The 20,130-nt window shown below is 47.6% G+C and overlaps 1 protein-coding gene across 7 annotated transcripts in view; it reads right to left on the reverse strand.

Moving 5' to 3' along the window:
• Positions 1-20,130, reverse strand: part of LOC122550332 (pituitary adenylate cyclase-activating polypeptide type I receptor-like) — a 293,382-nt gene that overhangs the window by 169,448 nt on the left and 103,804 nt on the right. For 4 of the 7 annotated variants that reach the window (XM_087987625.1, XM_087987620.1, XM_087987624.1 and 1 more), the window contains one exon: positions 5,463-5,637. In XM_087987625.1, coding sequence (XP_087843751.1) covers positions 5,463-5,501 — 39 coding nt within the window. In that variant the 5' untranslated portion in view covers positions 5,502-5,637. Of the gene's footprint in view, positions 1-5,462; positions 5,638-5,918; positions 6,130-16,122; positions 16,145-16,489; positions 16,593-20,130 lie in introns of those variants that run through there. The other 3 variants (XM_087987621.1, XM_087987623.1, XM_087987622.1) reach the window with 3 other exon arrangements.

Here is a 20,130-nt window from a genome sequence, read left to right on the forward strand (position 1 = left end):
ACATCCAGTCAGAACTCTGCCAGTGGTCTGCCACTGAAATGGCTCCTGTCAAAGCCACATATCCTGCCGGACTCAATTTAAATATCTCGGATCTGTGCAAGGCCCATTTCTAACTGTAAAAGAACTTTATTTATGAACTTTTACAATATCCTTCAAAATATCTGGACCATATCTCCATCTCAGCATCTTGTAGTTTCTGTCACAGAATCCTTGAATTGTTACAATACGGAGGGAGGCCATTCTGTCCACAGTGCCTGCACCTTTGTGTCTGTTTCCTCTGAGGCAACACCCATACTTAGCCAGTCACACACTTTGAATAGAACATAGAACAATACAGCACAGAACAGGCCCTTCGGCCCTCGATGTTGCGCCAACCTGTGAACTATTCTCAGCTCATCCTCCTACACTATCCCAAAATCATCCATGTCCCTATCTAAGGATTGTTTAAATCTCCCTAATGTGGTTGAGTTAACTCTGAGTTAATAAGCACAGATCATTTAGCACATTCAAATAATCAAATAGAGATGTTGCTGAACAAAGAGTGCTGGGTCATAGCTCCTTGAAAGTGGAGTCGCAGGTAGATAGGATAGTAAAGAAGGTGTTTGGTATGCTTTCCTTTATTGGTCAGAGTATTGAGTACAGGAGTTGGGAGGTCATGTTGCGGCTGTACAGGACATTGGTTAGGCCACTGTTGGAATATTGTGTGCAATTCTGGTCTCCCTGCTATAGGATGGGTGTCATGAAACTTGAAAGGGTTCAGAAAAGATTTACAAGGATGTTGCCAGGGTTGGAGGGTTTGAGCTACAGGGAGAGGCTGAACAGGCTGGGGCTGTTTTCCCTGGAGCGTTGGAGGCTGAGGGGTGACCTTATAGAGGTTTATAAAATTATGAGGGGCATGGATAGGGTAAATAGACAAAGTCTTTTCCCTGGGGCGGGGGAGTCCAGAACTAGAGGGCATAGGTTTAGGGTGAAAGGGGAAAGATTTAAAAGGGACCTAAGGGGCATAAGAGAAAGTGAGGACTGCAGATGCTGGAGCTCAGAGTCGAGAATGTGGTGCTGGAAAAGCACAGCAGGTCGGGCAGCATCCGAGGAGCAGGAGAATCGACGTTTTGGGCAAAAGCCCTTCATCAGGAATGAGGCTTGTGGGCCGGTGGCTGAGAGATAAATAGGAGGGGGTGTGGGGGTTGTGAGACATGGGTACACCCCCCCCCTGCAGGTTCCCCTCCAAGCCACTCACCATCCTGACTTCGAAATATATCACCGTTCCTTCAGTGTTGCTGGGTCAAAATCCTGGAATTCCCTCCCTCAGGACATTGTGGGTCCACCCACAGCAGGTGGACTGCAGTGGTTCAAGAAGGCAGCTCAGCCCCACCTTCTCAAGGGGGCAACTAGGGACGGGTAATAACTGCTGGGCCCAGCCAGCGACGCCTGTGTCCAGTGAGTGGATAGAAAAAAAAAGCATCACTTGCTATCAAATTTGATTGATCAGCAAATAAAAGTAATTGTTGACTAACTCTTGCAGGACACGTTTAAATAAAATCTCCATTAACTTGCGGAATGGGAGGACTATTATTGGTTTATGAGTACAGCCAGGCAATTGAGAGAGAAATGCTGGTCTCATTCATCATGCTGCCTGAGGCAACAGAATGGACTAAACAGCACGGCAATACAAATGAATTCCAGTTCCCTGCAGTCGTACAGTTAATTTATGAATGGAGGTAGCTGTCTGCTGGACTGTACAATGAGCTAACATCACTCTGAGGTCATGCTGGGCTTTACAATGATGGTCACTCACTTTTGGTTTCCTTACCAGAGGGAAGTGGTCCGGGCGATGGAGGGACTGCGGTAAAGGTTTACCAGAATGATTCCAGGATTGACGTTTGATGAGGGCCTGAGCCGCTGAGGACTATAGAAGAATTGAGAGGGGATCTCATAGGAACGTATAAAATTATGAAAGGGGTAGATAAGATAGAGGCAGGCAAGTTGTTTCCGCTGGTGGGTGAGACTAGGACGAGGGGACATGGCCTCAAGATTAGGGGGAGTAGATCTAGGACAGAGATGAGGAGGAACTGCTTTTCCCAGAGAGTAGTGAATCTGTGGAATTCTCTGTCCAAGGAAGCAGTAGAGGCAGCTTCATTAAAATATAGTCGAGAGACAGTTGGGTGGTTTATGTGCGTGGTCGGGGATTAAGGGTCATGGGGATAATGCGAGTAGGAGCACCTGAGACAATGGATAGATCAGCCACAATCTTAATGAATGGCAGAGCAGGTTCGACGGGCCAAATGGCCCAATCCTGCTCCTTCGTTCCGAGGAACTAGAAATCTGGAAAGGTTGAGAATCCGAGATGAATCAATTGGACAGCTGGGAAGCTCAGTGAGTGCGTGACAGGAAAAAGGACAGGGAAATGATACGTCTTCTTGACCTGAAACGCTAGCTAGTCTCTCCCCGTTCAGAAGCAGCAGTTTATTTCCAATATTTTCTCTTTTTGTCACAACATGCCACATCCATCAGTGTGATCGTGCCCCCCCCCCGTGGTCCTGTTGTGATTGTTTTGCATCAGTGAGAACTTTCTAACCGACAGTAGCTTTATCCAGGCACACAGTGCGGTCAGATCTGTGGGTCTACCACAGCACAGACACAGCAGAGGTGCGGGGAAGCAGAGGAAAAAGGATTTTCTCTCACAGGGCTGTGGTTTGCAAACTCCCCCCTCCAAAGGCAGTGAATGCAGAATCCTTAAATATTTTTAAGGCAGACTTAGAGCGATTCTCAATGGTACGGGTATGTATCAGAGGAGGCTGGTACAATTACGACATTTGGAGTCATAGAGATGTACAGCACGGAAACAGACCCTTCGGTCCAACCCATCCATGCTGACCCAGATATCCTAACCTAATCTAGTCCCATTTGCCAGCACTTGGCCCATATCCCTCCAAACTCTTCCTATTCATATTCCCATTCAAATGCCTCTTAAATGTTGCAATTGTACCAGCCTCCACCACTTCCTCTGGCAGCTCATTCCATACACATACTACCCTCTGTGTGAAAAAGTTGCCCCGTAGGTCTCTTTTATATCTTTCCCCTCTCACCCTGAACCTACGCCCTCTAGTTCTAGACTCCCCACCCCAGGGAAAAGACTTTGTCTATTTATCCTATCCATGCCTCTCATAATTTTATAAACCTCTATAAAGTCACCCCTCAGCCTCCGACGCTTCAGGGAAAACAGCCCCAGCCTATTCAGCCTCTCCCTGTAGCTCAAATCCTCTCACCCTGGCAACATCCTTGTAAATCTTTTCTGAACCCTTTCAAGTTTCACAACATCCTTCCATCTGGATGGGTATATGGATAGGAAGGGTTAAGAGGGATTGCTGGCAAATGGGACTAGATTAGGTTAAGATATCTGGTCGGCATGGATGAGCTGGGCAGAAGTGTCTCTCTCCATGCTGTCCATCTCTGCTGCTGTATTTTCGGGAATATGCTGGAATGTGGAGTTGAGGTTAGAATCAGGTCAGCCGCCATCTTATTGAATGGTGGAGCAGGCCCGAAGGGCCGAATGGTCTCCTCTTGTTTGTATAACCATCTCCATGTCCATGTTCTTCCTGATGTATCCGACCTTTCCCTTCTCTCCTTCCCTCCCTCTACACCTCTATCCGTTCCACCATCTTCTCTTCCTCTCCCCTTCATCCCCACGTTCGCCATCAACCATTTCCTCTCTTTCTCCATCCCCTCTTCCTTGTTCTCTCTCTCTCTCCCTCTCTCCAGTTGAAACAACACGATGCCAACTCAGGTGGAGGTTGGCACCTCTCTCCCAGGCAGCACTTGCCCAGTCGGTCTGCAGGGGCACCAGATCAGATTGACCCATCGTTGAACCGGGGCTGACCTGGTGGACTGGCAAGAGGGAAGTTAGTAAGTCACACCGACAGCAGGGAGCTATTCTGGGCGGCACGGTGGCTCAGGGGTTAGCACTGATGCCTCATACCCCCACCCACCTAGGGATTTGGGTTCAATTCCAGCCTTGGGTGACTGTGTGGCATTTGCACATAGAGTCATAGAGATGTACAGCATGGAAACAGATCCTTCAGTCCAACCTGCCCATACCGACCAGATATCCCACCCCAATCTAGTCCCACCCGGCCCATATCCCTCCAAACCCTTCCTATTCATATACCCATCCAGATGCCTTTTAAATGTTGCAATTGTACCAGCCTCCACCACATCCTCTGGCAGCTCATTCCATATACGTACCACCCTCTGCGTGAAAAAATTGCCTCTTAAATCTTTCCCCTCTTACCCTAAACCTATGCCCTCTAGTTCTGGACTCCCCCACCCCAGGGAAAAGACCTTGTCTACTTATCCCATCCATGTCCCTCATGATTTTATAAACGTCTATAATGTCACCCCTCAGCCTCTGATGCTCCAGGGAAAACAGCTCCAGCCTAATCAACCTCTCCCTATACCTCAAACCTTCAATCCCTGGCAACATCCTTGTCAATCTTTTCTGAACTCTTTCAAGTTTCACAACATCTTTCCGATAGGAAGGAGACCAGAATTGCACGCAATATTCCAACAGCGGCCTAACCAATGTCCTGTACAGCCGCAACATGACCTCCCAACTCTTGTACTCAATACTCTGACCAATAAAGGAAAGCATACCAAACGCCGCCTTCACTATCCTACCTACCTGCGACTGCACTTTCAAGGAGCTATGAACCTGCACTCCTCAGTGTCTTTGTTCGGCCACACCACCCAGGACCTTTCCGTTCAGTTTATAAGTCCCTGTAGATTCTCCCGTGACTGTGTGGGTTTCCTCTGGGTGCTCCACTTTCCTCCCACAGACCAAAGCTGTGCAGGGATATGGGCCGGGTGCTGGCCGGTGGGACTAGATTAGGGTGGGATATCTGGTCGGTGTGGACAGGTTGGACCGAAGGGTCTGTTTCCATGCTGTACATCTCTATGACTCTATGAGGTTAGAGCGGATTGGCCTTGGGAAAGGTAGGGTTACAGGGATGGGGTGGGTCTGGGTGGGATTCGGTCAGTGTGGACACTATGGGACAAAAGGCCTGCTTCCACACTGTGGGGGTTCTGTGTTTCCTTAAAGACTCCCCATCTCTCCCAACGCAGTGCTCCCTGTTCTTAATTACAGTCTGCACTGCATCAAAAATATCAGTGCTCGTTTCTCCGTGTCGATTTCAGAAGCAGATAACAAAATGACAGATCACTCAGGAACGTTGCTGTACTCTCGGCAAACCTCTCAGCAGCGGCTACGATTTAGAAAAATTCTTTGCTGCATTTTAGGCGCTGAACTGAGTCCAATCTGCACTGCTCGTTGTACCCAGCACTTTCACAGTATACACAGCACTTAGGGAGAAGGGGTTAAAGGGGGAGGGAGGGTGGGCTGTAGGGGTAGGGGGTGTAAGGGGGGGGGGAACAGGTGTTGAATAGACCTCTCCACGGGTTTTGCTTACCAGAGGCAACAGAAGGATGGCAAACAGCAAGCAGTCCATGGTGTCGGAGCACCGCAGGTCGGTGGCAGAGGGGAAGCGAAAATCAAGAAATCACATTACATTCTGGACGGCTCCTCTCTCCCTGCTGTAGGTTTCTGCTCTCTCTGCGTTCCCTTCTCTGACAGCTGCTGCAGCACTGCACAAACATTGAAAATAACAACGGCAGAGAAAAATAGGGGGGAGGATTGAGACAGACCAACGAAACACGAATTATTAGGCAGAGAGAGAGAGAGGGAGAGTTGGGGGGAGAGAGAGAGAGAGGGGGGGTGGGAGGGAGAGAGAGAGATGGAAAAGTTAAGGGGCTGGAGAGCATGTCACATCTCTGGAAGAAAGCACTGCGAATGATTTCAGGAAGGGAATAACGAGGTGTTATTTTAGGCTGATGTTAGTCAATGGCTCCAACTGATGATCGCCTACCCTGGTGAGCCATCTCATTTCAATAATCTCCATCCTGTTCCTGGGTCTTGGAGATCACACTGAAATCAGGCAGCTGTGTGTCACAGCTGCAGAGTGTGAGCATTGATGGACAGGAGGAGACAGAGAGACGCAGAGAGACACAGAGAGAGAGACACACACACACACATAGAGAGAGAGAGACAGACAGATAGAGAGAGACACATATAGAGAGAGAGAGACAGCGAAAGAGAGACAGAGAGAGAAAAAGAGAGACAGAGAGAGAGAGAGAGACATAGAGAGAGAAAAAGAGAGAGACAGAGAGCGAGACAGACAGAGAGAGAGAGAGACAGACAGAAAGAGAGAGACAGAGAGAGTGCAAGACATAGAGAGAGAGAGAGACAGAGAGATAGAGATAGATAGAGAGAAAGGGAGAGACAGAGAGAGACAAAGAGAGAGATAGAGAGAGTGAAAGAGAAAGAGAGAGATAGATAGAGAGAGACAGAGAGAGAGAGACAGAGAGGGAGACAGAGAGAGAGAGAGAGACAGAGAAAGAGAGAGAGAGAGAGAGACAGAGAGATGTATAAGGTACCTCTGGGGTTTCATTCATAAATCCCTAGCTTGGCATTTGTCATTCCTATTTGGTCCAGTAACCAAGGGCTACAGCAATGATTCATAAAACCTGCCTTTGTCCTTTCAGCTGAGGGGAAGGCGTGAGAATAGATGACAGCCAGTGTGCTACATGACAGTTTTACAGGGACAGGACAGGGGGTGGTGAGAGAGGGGGTGTGGGGGGGTAAATGCCACTTCACCGACCAGAATCAAACCCTGAATATCAGCAAGTGGGCATTTCCATTCAATTTTAACTCGAGCGCCTCCTTGCTCCTGAGACCGGACTGCCTGGTACAGATTGTGGGTACAACGTCAAACCTCAGTGACCGAACGGTAAGCAAAGTGAGATGGTACGGCAAACCAGGACTTAGACAATTAATTGTAAGGCCCTGGGAAGTGTTGGCAAAGAGATCTAGTGGGTGCAGAGACACAGTTCCTTGAAAGTGGAGCAGATAGACAGGATGGTGAAGAAGGCATTTGACACACTTGCTTTCATTGGTCAGAGTATTGAGTACAGGAATTGGGCCATCATGTTATGGCTGTACAAGATATTGGTAAGGCTACATTTGGAGAACTGCATAATAGTCCTGGTCACCCTACTTTAGGAAGGATTTATTAAACTCGAAAGAGTGCCAAAAGGACTTCCAAGGATGGGATAGAGATATGGAGTCGTACAGCACAGAAACAGACCCTTCAGCCCAACCAGCCCATGCTGACTGTAATCCTAAACTAAACTAGTCCCACCTGCCAGTGCATGACCCATATCCCTCCAAACCTTCCCCATTGATATATGCATTCAAATGTCTTTTAAATGTAAATTCCCAAATCCATCACTCCCTCAGGAAGTTCACTCCACACGCAGACCACCCTCTCTGTAAAGCAATTGCCCCTCATGTCCTTTTGAAATCTCTTCCCTCTCACCTTAGGAATATGCGCCCCTGGTCTTGAAATCCCCCACCCCAGGGAAAATTCACCTCCCATTTACCCTATCCATGCCCCTCATAATTTTGTAAACCTCTATAAGGTCACCCCTCAGCCTCCGACGCTCCAGGGCCTTTCCTGCCTTTCTTTAGAACTCAGGCTTCCCATTCCTGGATGTTATTGAGACTGGAGGGTTTCAGTTAGAAGGTGAGGCTGGATTGGTTGGGACATTTTTCCCTGGAGTGTAGGAGGCTGAGGGGGTGACCTTGTAGAGGTTCATAAAATCATGAGGGACACACATAATATGAATAGCCAAAGTCTTTTCCCCAAAGTACTGGAGCCAAAACTATAGGGCATAGGTTTAAGGTGAGGGGGAAAGGTCTAAAAGAGACCTGAGGGCAATGTTTTCACGCAGAGGGTGGCACGTGTATGGAGTGAGCTGTCAGAGGAGATGTTAGAGGCTGATGCAATTATAAAGTTTAAAAGATATTTGGACAAGTACATGGATAGGAAAGGTTTAGAGGTTTTCGGGCAACGTGCAGGCAAATGGGACTCACTCAGTTTAGGAAACCTGGCTAGCATGAACAAGTTGGGCCGAAGGGTCTGTTTCTGAGCTGGATGACTCCAAGATCCAGTGAGTGTTGTTGGGGCTGCCCCCATCCAGGCAAGGGGGGAGTACTCCATCACCCTCCTGACTGGTGCCTTGGAGATGGTGGACAGGCTTTGGGGAGCTCGGAGGGGAGTTACTCACTGCAGGGTTCCCAGCCCCTGACCCGTTCTACTCTAATCTTAGCCAATCTTAGCCTTTTGATCAGCTTCTGCCCTCTTCCCTCCAGTGTATGTGAGCATGTATCCTTAACCCTGCCTTATCTCCCCATCGTCAGAAGATACATGTGAACTGACAACACAATGCTCCATCCCACCATCATCTCACTCACCCCTTCCTCGCGAAAATGTTTTTCCAAAGTTTGGGATTGACTGTTTATTCAGTGGCCGGTAGGGGAAGAACAGAAGTGGCCTTTGATCACATTCTGGGAAGGCTGCGGTCATTATCTTCAATCCCTACTCTACTGTCTCTACTGTCTCCCTGTCTCTACTCTCTATCCCTCTCCCTGCTAACTCTCCGAGACTGACACCCCCTCCACACAACCTTCACTTTATACTTACCCTGGGATAGGCTTTCAGTCATAGCTCTTCCCCGTCATGTCAATCCTCTATTTCCCCAATCTGTAGCAATGTCTCAGGCTGAGTGACCAACTATATCCAGTGAATGCTCTGGGGACAAGGTACTTGGTGGGATGTAAATACAATTAAATTGAAAGCTAGGCACAGAGAGGGTAACCATGACAACTGTCGGCGATTGGTGTGAAAACCCATTTGGTTCACTCATGTCCTTTAGGGAAGGAAACTGCCATCCTTACCTGGTCTCAACAGGCAGGAGGCTGGAAGAACACAGCAAGCCAGGCAGCATCAGGAGGTGGAGAAGTCAGTGTTTCGGGTGTAACCCTTCTTCAGGACTGGGGGTGGGTGTCGAGGGGGAGCTGCAGGTAAAGGGGGCGGCAGGGGCAGGGTGGTGAAGTGGGGATAGATGACGACAGGTAGAGGGTACAGCCTGGTTGGTCAATGGGAGGATGGATCCCGGTTGGTGGCAGTGGAAGGGAGGGGGAGGGGCTGGGAATGGAGTCGGGGGATGGGGAGGAAGGGTATTGGGGAACTCAATGTTATGTCCTCCGGGCTGTAGGCTGCCCAGGTGGAAGATGAAGTGTTGTTCCTCCGATTTGCGGTTTGGTTCATTGTGGCAATGGAGGAGGCCAAGGATGGTCATGTTGGAAAGGGAGTGGGAAGGGAAATTAAAATGGGCGGTGACTGGGAGGTCTGGTCGGCCTCTGAGGGCCCAGCTGCGATGCTCAGTGAACTATTCCCTAAGTTTACATTTGGTCTGCCTGATGTAGAGAAGACCACATCGAGAGTATCTGAGGCAGTAAACTAGGTTGGAAGAGAGGCAGGTGAACCTCTGTCTCACCTGGAAGGACTGTTTGGAGCCCTGGATGGAGGTGAGGAGGGTGGGGTACTGGCTCGTTTTGACCACCCCCCACGTAAGACTGACTGGCCTGTAATTCCCATGAGTATCCCTACTCGCTTTCTTGAATTAGGGAATGACATTTGACACCCCCCAATCATCTGGCACTATTCCAGTGGATAGTGAGGATGCAAAGGTCATCGCCAAAGGTGTAGCAATCTCTTTCCTCATTTCCGATAGTAATCTTGGATATATCCATCCTGAAAAAGGGCATCTGCTTGAAACGTCGCTTCTCCTGCTCCACGGATGCTGCCTGACCTGCCATGATTTTCCAACGTCATACTCTTTGACTCTGATCTCCAGCACCTGCGGCCCTCACTTTCTCTTTGGGTATATGCCGTCTGGCCCAGGTTGTTGGCCAACTGCCATTCTGGGTGGTCACCTCTGAAGGAGGAGTGAAAGGTACTGTTTACGTTTCCGAGGGGCAGACGGGAGGCGGGGATGTGTCATCCTGATGGCAAGTGGGAAAGAGATATCAGCAAAGAAGGGTTTTGATTTATGCTGCTTTTGGGGTCACCACCCCCTCCCCTACCTTCAGCAATCCCCACCTCACTGCGATTTGTATGTTGACCCCCTTCATCAAAATGCAGGTGACACCACTGTGTCCTTTCCCAAGCTCGAGGTAGGGACACTACCACTACACCAGGAGAACTCTAAGTCCTTTCTCTCAGTTCTATCATTTTTGATATCTTACACCTTGGACACACTCAGTGGTTGGATCAGACAGTTCACCTCCGCTCCAAGTATCTGACACGAGTCAACTTTAATCATAGAGTCATAGGGATGTACAGCACGGAAACAGACCTTCGGTCCAACTCGTCCATGCCATCAAGATATCTTAACGTAATCTAGTCCCATTTGCCAGCACTTGACCCATATCCCTCCAAACCGTTCCTATTCGTATACTTATCCGGATGCCTTTTAAATGTTGTAATTGTACCAGCCTTCACCACATCCTCTGGCAACTCATTCCATACACGTACCACCCTCTGTGTGAAAAAGTCTCTTTTATATCTTTCCCCTCTCACCCTAAACCTATGCCCTCTAGTTCTGGACTCCCCCACCCCATGGGAATGACTTTGTCTATTTACCCTATCCATGCCCCTCATGATTTTGAAAACCTCTATAAGGCCACCCCTCAGCCTCCGACGCTCCAAGGAAAACAGCCCCAGCCTGTTCAGCCTCTCCCTATAGCTCAAATCCTCCAAACCTGGCAACATCCTTGTAAATCTTTTCTGAACCCTTTCAAGCTTCACAACATCTTTCCGATAGGAAGGAGACCAGAATTGCACGCAATATTCTAACAGTGGCCTAACCAATATCTCTCCACCCCGGAAATTCCCTGTCTCATTCCTGATGAAGGGCTTTTGCCCGAAACATTGATTTTTCCTGCTCTTTGGATGCTGCCTGACCTGCTGTGCTTTTCCAGCACCATTCTAATCTCCAGCATCTGCAGTCCTCATTTTTCTCAATGTCCTGTACAGCTCATCATCAGATCCTTAAATGATCTGAAAAGGAGGGGCAACGTCCAAGTCTTTAAGCTTGCACTCCTCTTTTTTTTTATTCATTCATGGAATGTGGCCATCGTAGGCTGGGCCAGAATTTATTGCCCGTCCCTAGTTGCCCTTTTGGTGCTGATAATGAAACCCAACTTAAAAGAGGATAATTTATACAGCATGAGGAGAGGGTGCTGAAGGTGCAGCAGGAAATGTTAACTGCCAATCCAAATTAGCTGCTTCGACTCAGAGCAGTCAAATAAACTCTGATTGGTCAGTGTGTTGCCATGGGGCGGCAAGGTTCATCTCCATAACTCTTTGCCCATGAAATGTGAAACATTTCACATAAACCAACCTCCCATCCATTGGCTCCATCTACACGTCCCACTGCCTTGGGAAGGCAGCCAACATCACCAAAGACCCCCTCCCACCCCGGTTACAATCACCTCTAACCTCTTCCATTGGGCAGAAGATGCAGAAGCTTAAACACACAAACCAACAGATTGAAGAACAGCTTGTTCCCCGCTGTTAGTAGATTTCTGAATGGACCTCTCCAATTTTAATCCGAATGTTGATCTCACTGTTTGTGTGCCTTCTCTGCAGCTGTAACATTGTACTGTTCAATCACTCTGTGATCTTTGTACGGTATGATCTGACTGTATTGCACACAAAACAAAACCTTTCACTGTACCTAGGTACATGTGACAATAATATATTAAATCAAAGCATGGACAAATTCCTTGACTGAAAACAACGAATGCTGGTGATCACAGTGGGTCAGGCAGCACCCGTGGAGACAGGCAGGCTGATGTTTCCAGTCTGGATGACTCTCCCTGAGAGTGGCCCTCCTTGGGCAAATTCCTTGTTTGTAACAAAGCATAGGGTCCTGTCTGAGAACATGAGCCATTTCGGCCCACCTTCCATCACATCATGAGTCTGATATTGTGTATACAGAGGAACCTCGATTATCCGGCATTCGATTATCCAAATTTCGGATTATCCGAACAAGTTCGCAAAGTCCCGATGCTTGGCTAAACCGTGTTGTCCGTACCTTCGATTATCCGAACATTCAGTTATCTGAACAAAATACACCCGGCCCGTGTCGTTCAGGTAATCGAGGTGCTTCTGTATTTAAGGCTGCAATTAAGGACACCTGATCAGTCGGGAAATGAAGGGTTCCAGGGAAAGGGCTGGAAAGTGAACGTGAGGAATGTTGGATCAGCTGTGAAAGGCAGAGAAGACACTAGGGGCGAGATGGACTATTCCTGCTCCTTCTTTGTCTGGTCTGATGGTTTGGAGTGGAAACCTTAGCGCAGTCGAGATTACTGTGTACATGTTGCCCAACATCAAGAGCACGTTGAGATAATGTCATCTGATGAATCACAACCTGTCATGTAAATGTTAATCAGGATCTGAATCATCGAAATTTATAGAGCGGAAGGAGGCCATTCGGTCTACAATGTCTCTACTAACCAACAAGCAGTAGAATCATAGAGTCCCTCTGGTGGAAGCAGGCCATTCGGCCTATCAATTCTCACCAACCCTCCACCCAGATCAACCCCCCTGCCCTGTCCTGCTATTTCCAGTGGCTAATCCACGTAGCCTGCACATCCCTGGACACTGTGGGTCAATTTTGCACAGCCAATCCACCTTAACCGTCACATCTTTGGACTGCGGAAGGAAACCCACGCTGATGCGTAAGGAACATAGGAAACAGGAGCAGGAGGAGGCCATCCGGCCCATTGAGCTACCTCCGCCATTCAATAAGATCGCGGCTGACCTTATCATGGCCTCAGCTCCACTTACCCACCCGCTCACCATATCCCCTTAATCCCTTCACTGTTCAAATATCTATCCTTGCCTTAAAAACATGCAACGAGGGTAGCCTCAACTGCTTCAATAGGCAGGGAATTCCACTGACTCACAACACTCTGGGTGAAGAAGTTCCTTCTCAGCTCAGTCCGAAACCTGAAGGAGGTTTACACCTGAAACATTGACTTCTCCACCTGCTGATGCTGCCTGGCTTGCTGTGTTCTTCCTGCTAGTCCCCCTTATTCTGACATTGTGACCCCCCCCCCCCGGTTCTAGTTTCACCCACCAGTGGAAGCAACCTCCCTTATACCTTATCCGTTCCCTTCATAATTTTCTATATTTCTATCAGATTCCCTTTCTCATTTCTTCGAAATTCTAATGAGCATAATTCCAGGCTACTCAGTCTCTCCTCATAAGCCAAACTGCCCCAGCGCTGGAGTCACCCCGGTGACACAGGGGAGAACATGCAGACTCCGCACAGACAGTCGCCCAAGGGTGGAATCAAACCCGGAGTAGTCCCATCTGATTCTATTCTGCAGCTTTTGCACTGACGTCTTGCAGGTCACTGCATTTCAGTTGTAAATGCGGACCCCTTTTCAAAAAAAAAACAAAATGATAATTGGGGTTTCAGCCTCTGTCAGGGAGAGAGGCCCAAATCCTCACCACCTCTACCCCGGCCCTGTGCCAGTAAACATTCCCCTTGAGCTGAAAATGTGTTGCTGGAAAAGCGCAGCAGGTCAGGCAGCATCCAAGGAACAGGAGGGGGCTAACATTCCCCTTGAATCCTGTTTAAACCGTTGAAAGTCTTCTCCCTCTCACCCTCAGTCCACTGTTCCTGTTTATGCACAATTCAATCAACGGGAATAAGGTTTCCCTATTCACTTGAAATTGTCCGAAATTGTTCCTGGCAGTCATACAATGAAATATGAACATAATTAAAAGGTGCATGGAGCTTTTGGCACTCAGAGGTTGAGTAGATATATGAGACATTGCTTTGTTAATATCTCAGTTAATGAAACACTCAGTGCCATCCCCTGTCTCAGGACCATCTTGTGCCACTGGCACACACTCAGATTCTCATTTTATTAAGTGCAGCCTGGAAACATAATCATAGAGTCATCGAGAGGTACAACACAGAAACAGACCCTTCAGTCCAACAGGCAACTTTTTCACGCAGAGGGTGGTACGTGTATGGAATGAGCTGCCAGAGGAAGTGGTGGAGGCTGGTACAATTGCAACATTTAAGAGGCATTTGGATGGGTATATGAATAGGAAGGGTTTGGAGGGATATGGGCCGGGCGTGGCAGGTGGGACTAGATTGGGTTGGGATATCTGGTCGGCATGGACGGGTTGGAACGAAGGGTCTGTTTCCATGCTGCACATCTCTGTGACTCTATAATATTAAAACATTGAAGGTGTTACCCCATTTGCCAGCAACGGGGTAGCAGATGTTGGAGACCCAAGGCCCCATGTTTCATCTTTTGCCTTATCTGAGCTCCTGTACCATCACAAAAAGTCATCTTCAGTCATTTCTTCCTTGGGCCACGGAAATGGACATCTCAGACAGGTCCCCCTCACCTCAATCATTCCAACACAAACCACCCCTCCCTCCCCTCCCCACAGGGACTGGAGGTCACCCCAAACCCCAGCTCTGTCTCCTGCCCCAATCCCTCTCAGCCCCAATGCTCTCACACTCACTGACCTCCAGGGGCTGCAGCTACCTCAGTTCCTTCTGGCTTCACTGATGTCCAGTATCCCACTTGCCCCTGTCCAAGGAATTGCGTTAGCTTCAGGCCCACATCACACTCACTCACCCACCGACCTAGAGTCCTTACAGTGTGGGCAGAGACCATTCGGCCCATTGAGTCCACACTGACTCTCCGAAGAGCATCCCACCCAGGCCTAGCCCCCTATCCTATCCCGTAACCCTGCAGTTCCCATGGCTAACCCTCCTAGCCTGCACATCCCTGGAGATTATGGGTAATTTAGCACAGCCAATTCACCCTGACCTGCACATCTTTGGACTGTGGGAGGAAACCCATACAGACATGGGGAGAATGTGCAAGCTCCACACAGGCAGTCGCCTGAGGGTGGAATTAAATCTAGGTCCCTGGTGCTAACCACTGAGTCATTATGCCACCCATGGCCTACACTGCCTGGATGTCCTCCAGCACCTGAACATGCTTTTCTTGATGTTTAAGCATCACACCATGCCTGGGCTCCATCCTGAGAAGTGTCTATAATCATTGTTAACCCTTGCTTTAGGAGAAAGTGAGGACTGCCGATGCTGGAGATCAGAGCTTAAAAATGTGTTGCTGGAAAAGCGCAGCAGGTCAGGCAGCATCCAAGGAGCAGGAGATTCCTGAAGAAGGACTTATGCCCGAAACGTCGATTCCCCTGCTCCTTTGATGCTGCCTGACCTGCTGCGCTTTTCCAGCAACACATTTTTAACCTTTGCTTTCCCCAAAACCATCCTGCTCGTGATTCTGGTTTCCGAACAGCCCCACCCTCACCAAGAGTTGCCAACTGTGGCCGAATCCATTCCTCGAGGGTTAGCCACATGATCTCACTCCCTGCCAATCGGCCAACACGTGACACCCCACCATCCCGCACCGTTGTACTCGACTGTCAGAGGGGACGGCCCTTTTCACCGGTTTCCAATATTTTTGTGGCTGGTGAAGAGAGTTGTTGAAAACGGTTGGCGACAGCACACACTCTTTTTCGCAACGCTATGTTTTTGTTCCAGGATTGCATGCCACAGCTTCTGGAAGATTGATCGCCACTTCCTGAAGAAGCCTGGCCACGGTTGGCATCCTCACGCCCAGTTTTCAGCCACCCTGTGCCATGTTCCAAAGTTCCTTCATTTAACTGCATCTCCCCATGAGTTGGATAGAGCTCTCAAGGAGAGTGGAATCAAGGGTTATGGGGATAAGGCAGGAACAGGATACTGATTGAGGATGATCAGCCACGATCATATTGAATGGTGGTGCAGGCTCGAAGGGCAGAATGGCCTGCTCCTGCACCTATTGTCTATTGTCTTTTCATTGGAACTAGGAGCAGGGAGGAGGCCATTCAGCCCCTCTAGCCTGCTCTTTCACTTAATACAATCATGGCTGAGCTCATCTCAGCCTCAACTCCACTGTCCTGCCCACTCTCCATACCCATTCAACCTATTCCTCATTAAAAAGCCTCTCCTTCGATTTACTCAGTGTCCCAGCATCCACCGAGCTCTGGGGGAGTGAGTTCCACATAATCAGAGCCACTTTGGGAAAACTAATTCCTCCTCATCTCTGTTTTAACCCCTTACCCGGCAAAGACGAGTTAACTTGTCTTCACTGATGAAAAGGTGTTGCTGGAAAAGCGCAGCAGGTCAGGCAGCATCCAAGGAGCAGGAGAATCGACGTTTCTTCAGGAGCCCTTCTTCAGGAACTTGCCTTCACCCAATTTGTCTTTTTCAGAGTGCGACGGGTAAACTCGTCCAAAAACGTATAATTTCAAAAACAGCCACAGACGAGTTTATACATCAATTCTCAGCATTTCTGGGCCCTTCTCAGCTAGAAACGAGTATACTCGGTGACTTATACATCTGGTAGCTGTGTGTTGTCTGAAACGTGACCATGGAGGGAAACCAGTCAGGAAGGAGTCACGATATATGTGTAAACTCTGTAATGTACCTTTATGTGTAGTACCATGGCTGAAAATGTGTTGCTGGAAAAGCGCAGCAGGTCAGGCAGCATCCAAGGAGCAGGAGAATCGATGTTTCGGGCATGAGCCCTTCTTCAGGAATGAAGAATGAAGAATGTGTAGTACCATGCTTTGAAAAATACCATACCAAATAATCATTCATAAAATACCAGAGAAAGTAGGATGTATGGGAAGATGAGGTAAAATAAAAGATAAAATAAGTACAGGTAAAATATTTACATTTACTTTTGGTTATGAAAATTGAAAAAAAAAATATAAAAAAAGATTTTTGAGAAGACATGCTAAAAAAAAGAGTAAAATAAATGTGTAATTCCCCTCTACTTTTGATGATAAAGTTGGGAAAAAAAGCAATAAATAAAAAAATTTTAAAAATGGGAAGACGAGTTATCTCGTTTTTGCCGAAAATGGAATCTTCAAAATAAAATTTCAAGTAAAATATTGGAAATAGATAAAAACAAAAGTTATTTCTATAATCAGCATTAAAAATACTATTAAAAAAAAGCAATATAAAGATTTGTCTGAAAATGAAACGTTTTCTCCAAAAAAAGTCGCCAGGGAGGGGGTTAAATCTGCTACCCCTTACCCTAAAACTATGGCCTCTCGTTCTAGATTGTTCCACATGGGGAAACACCATCTCCATGTCTACTTTGTCAAACCCCCTTTAGCATCTTCTACACCTCAATGAGACTCCCTCTCATTTTACTAAACTCCAGCGAGTATAGGCCTAAACTGATCAATCTCTCCTCATGAGGCAAAGCCATCATCTCAGGAGAGATGGGGAGAGACTTTGAAGGTGCTCCGGTGCAGAGGGATCTGGGTGTCCTTCTTCATGAGTCACAGAAAACTAGCAACGTGGGTACAGCAGATAATAAAGACAGCGAATGGAATGTTGGCTTTGATAGCTAAAGAAATAGAATATCGAGGTAAGGAAGTATTGCTGCAACTATACAAGGCAATGGTGAGACTGCACCTGGAGTGTTGGTCCCCTTTTTTGAGGAAAGATGTAAGAGGATTAGAGGCAATTCAGAGGAGGTTCACTAGATTGCTCCCAGAGATGAGGGGATTGTCGTATGAAGAGAGATTGAACAGTTTAGGCCTATACTCTCTGGAATGTAGAAGGGGAGATCAAATTGAGGTATTCAAGATGATAAAAGGTGAGGATAAAATAGACATGGAGCGGATGCTTCCTCTTATGGGGCATTCTGGGACAAGACTTTTGCTATAAATTCTGTGTCCTATGATCTTATACTCCCTAACCACCTGACCAGGGAGCAGCGCTCTGAAAGCTAGTGCTTCCAAATAAACCTGTTGGACTATAACCTGGTGTTGGGTGATTTTTAACTTAGGACAAGAGGAAAGGGTAGCAAGTTTAAAACAGGGTTATGGAGAAACTACTTCTCCCAAAGGATTGTGAATCTCTGGAATTCACTCCCCCAGAGTGCGGCTGACGCTGGGACAGTGAGTAAGTTTAAGGAGGAGTTAGACAGATTGTTAATTGGTAATGGGTTGAAGGGATACGGGGAGAAGGCAGGAAATGGGGGTGAGGAGCATATCAGCCATTATCAAATGGTGGAGCAGACTCGATGGGCCGAATGGCCTAATACTGCCCCTATATCTTATGAACAAATGAACAATATGTTCAGTCTTGCGAAGGTAAAAAAGTGAAATGCACTAGTTACACTTGTGTCTTGTCAGCAAGACCTGAGGCTGCCATTTCCAATTGATCTCTGAATGGTATCAGTTGAAGATTCAGGAATGGGATCCTGGCTGATCTGATCAAGCTCCATATTCCTGCCTACAGCCCATATCCCATGAAAACCTTTCTTAATAAAAATAAAACTCCCTTCTGGAGTGCAATTTTACTTTGTGGATCTTTTCCCTGTGTTAAAGGATATATAACTTAATGGTAAGGTCCTGGGGAGTGTTGCTGAACAAAGAGACCTTGGAGTTGCAGGTTCATAGTTCCTTGAAAATGGAGTCGCAGGTAGCTAGGGCAATGAAGAAGGTATTTGGTATGCTGGCCTTTATTGAGTATCGGAGTTGGGAGGTCATGTTGCGGCTGTGCAGGACATTGGTGAGGCAACTTTTGGAATATTGTGTGCAATTCTGGTCTCCTACCTATCAGAAAGATGTTGTGAAACTTGAACGGGTTCAGAAAGGATTTATAAGGATGTTTCCAGGGTTGGGGGGTTCGAGCTACAGGGAGAGGTTGAACAGTCCCTGGAGCATCAGAGACTGTGAAGTGACCTTATAGAGGTTTATAAAATCATGAGGGGCATGGATAGGGTAAATGGACAAGTTCTTTTCCCTCAGGTGGGTGAGTCCAGAACTAGAGGGCATAGGTTTAGGGTGAGAGGGGAAAGATATAAAAGTGCTCTAGGGGCAACGTTTTCACTCAGAGGGTGGTGCGTGTATGGAATGAGCTGCCAGAGGAAGTGGTGGAGGCTGGTACAATTACAGCATTTAAGAGGCATTTGGATGGGTATATGAATAGGAAGGGTTTGGAGGGATATGGGCCAAGTGCTGGCAGGTGGGACTAGATTAGGTTGGGATATCTGGTCGGCATGCATGAGTTGGACCAAAAGGTCTGTTTCCGTGCTGTAATCTCTCTGACTCTCAAAGGCACTATCGATGCGAGTTGTTGCTGGTGTTGTCCCATCACTTTCTGTAAAACAATACACCCCTCAGAAGAAAGATGCTATCAAGAAGCCCCATCCTCAGAGATGGAACATCAGCCCCTCAAAAGTACCAACTTGCAATCTACAGGTGATTTCAAAGAACTACCCATGTTTCCCTTCATGGCAAAGATTTTGTGATGGATTGAGAGTTGGCAGCTGTGACTATTACAGTGACACATGGATGTGCAGTGGGGCGTCACATTAATGACTTCGACAAAGTGACTGACTGTCACATTGGAGTTTGCTGACAATGCAGAGCTGGGTGGGAGTACAAGCTGTTAGGAACACACAAGGGAGCAGCAAAGACATTTCGACAGGTAGTGAGTGGGCAGATGGAATAGAATGGAAGCAAATGTGAGATTATTCACCCGGGCCATCAGAACAGGAGAATATGTTTTGAACATTCGAGAATATTTTTAAAAGCTAAGAAAGCCAATGCTCCGAGAGATTTGGGAACACAGAAAGTTAGTACGCATATGCAGCAAGCAGTTAGCAAGACAAGCATGTCGACCTTCATTCCAATAGGATTAAACTACACAGTCTTGGAATTATATGGATTATAGGTTCATAGGATAGCTACAGCACTAGAGGCCATTCAGCCCATTATAGCTGACTCTCTGAATGAGAAACGCATTCACCCTCTCCCTTTTCTCTGTTACCCTGCACTTCCCTCCATTCTGTTATTTATCCAATGTCCTCTTGAAAGCCTTCATTGAATCTACCTCCATTGTACACTCAAGCATTGCATTCCAGATGCTGACCACTCATTGTGTGTGTGCGCCTGTGTGTATGTGTGTGCGTCTGCATGTGTGTCTGTGTGTGTGTGTCTGCGTATGTGTGTGTCTGTGTGTATGTGTGTGTATCTGTGTGTGTGTCTGTGTGTGTCTCTGTGTGTGTCTGTGTGTGTCTCTGTGTGCGTGTGTGTGTCTGTG

Source organism: Chiloscyllium plagiosum, unplaced genomic scaffold, assembly GCF_037043375.1.
Source record: "Chiloscyllium plagiosum isolate Xiang-an unplaced genomic scaffold, Cpla_swu_hap1 HiC_scaffold_5, whole genome shotgun sequence".
Lineage (NCBI taxonomy): Eukaryota > Metazoa > Chordata > Chondrichthyes > Orectolobiformes > Hemiscylliidae > Chiloscyllium > Chiloscyllium plagiosum.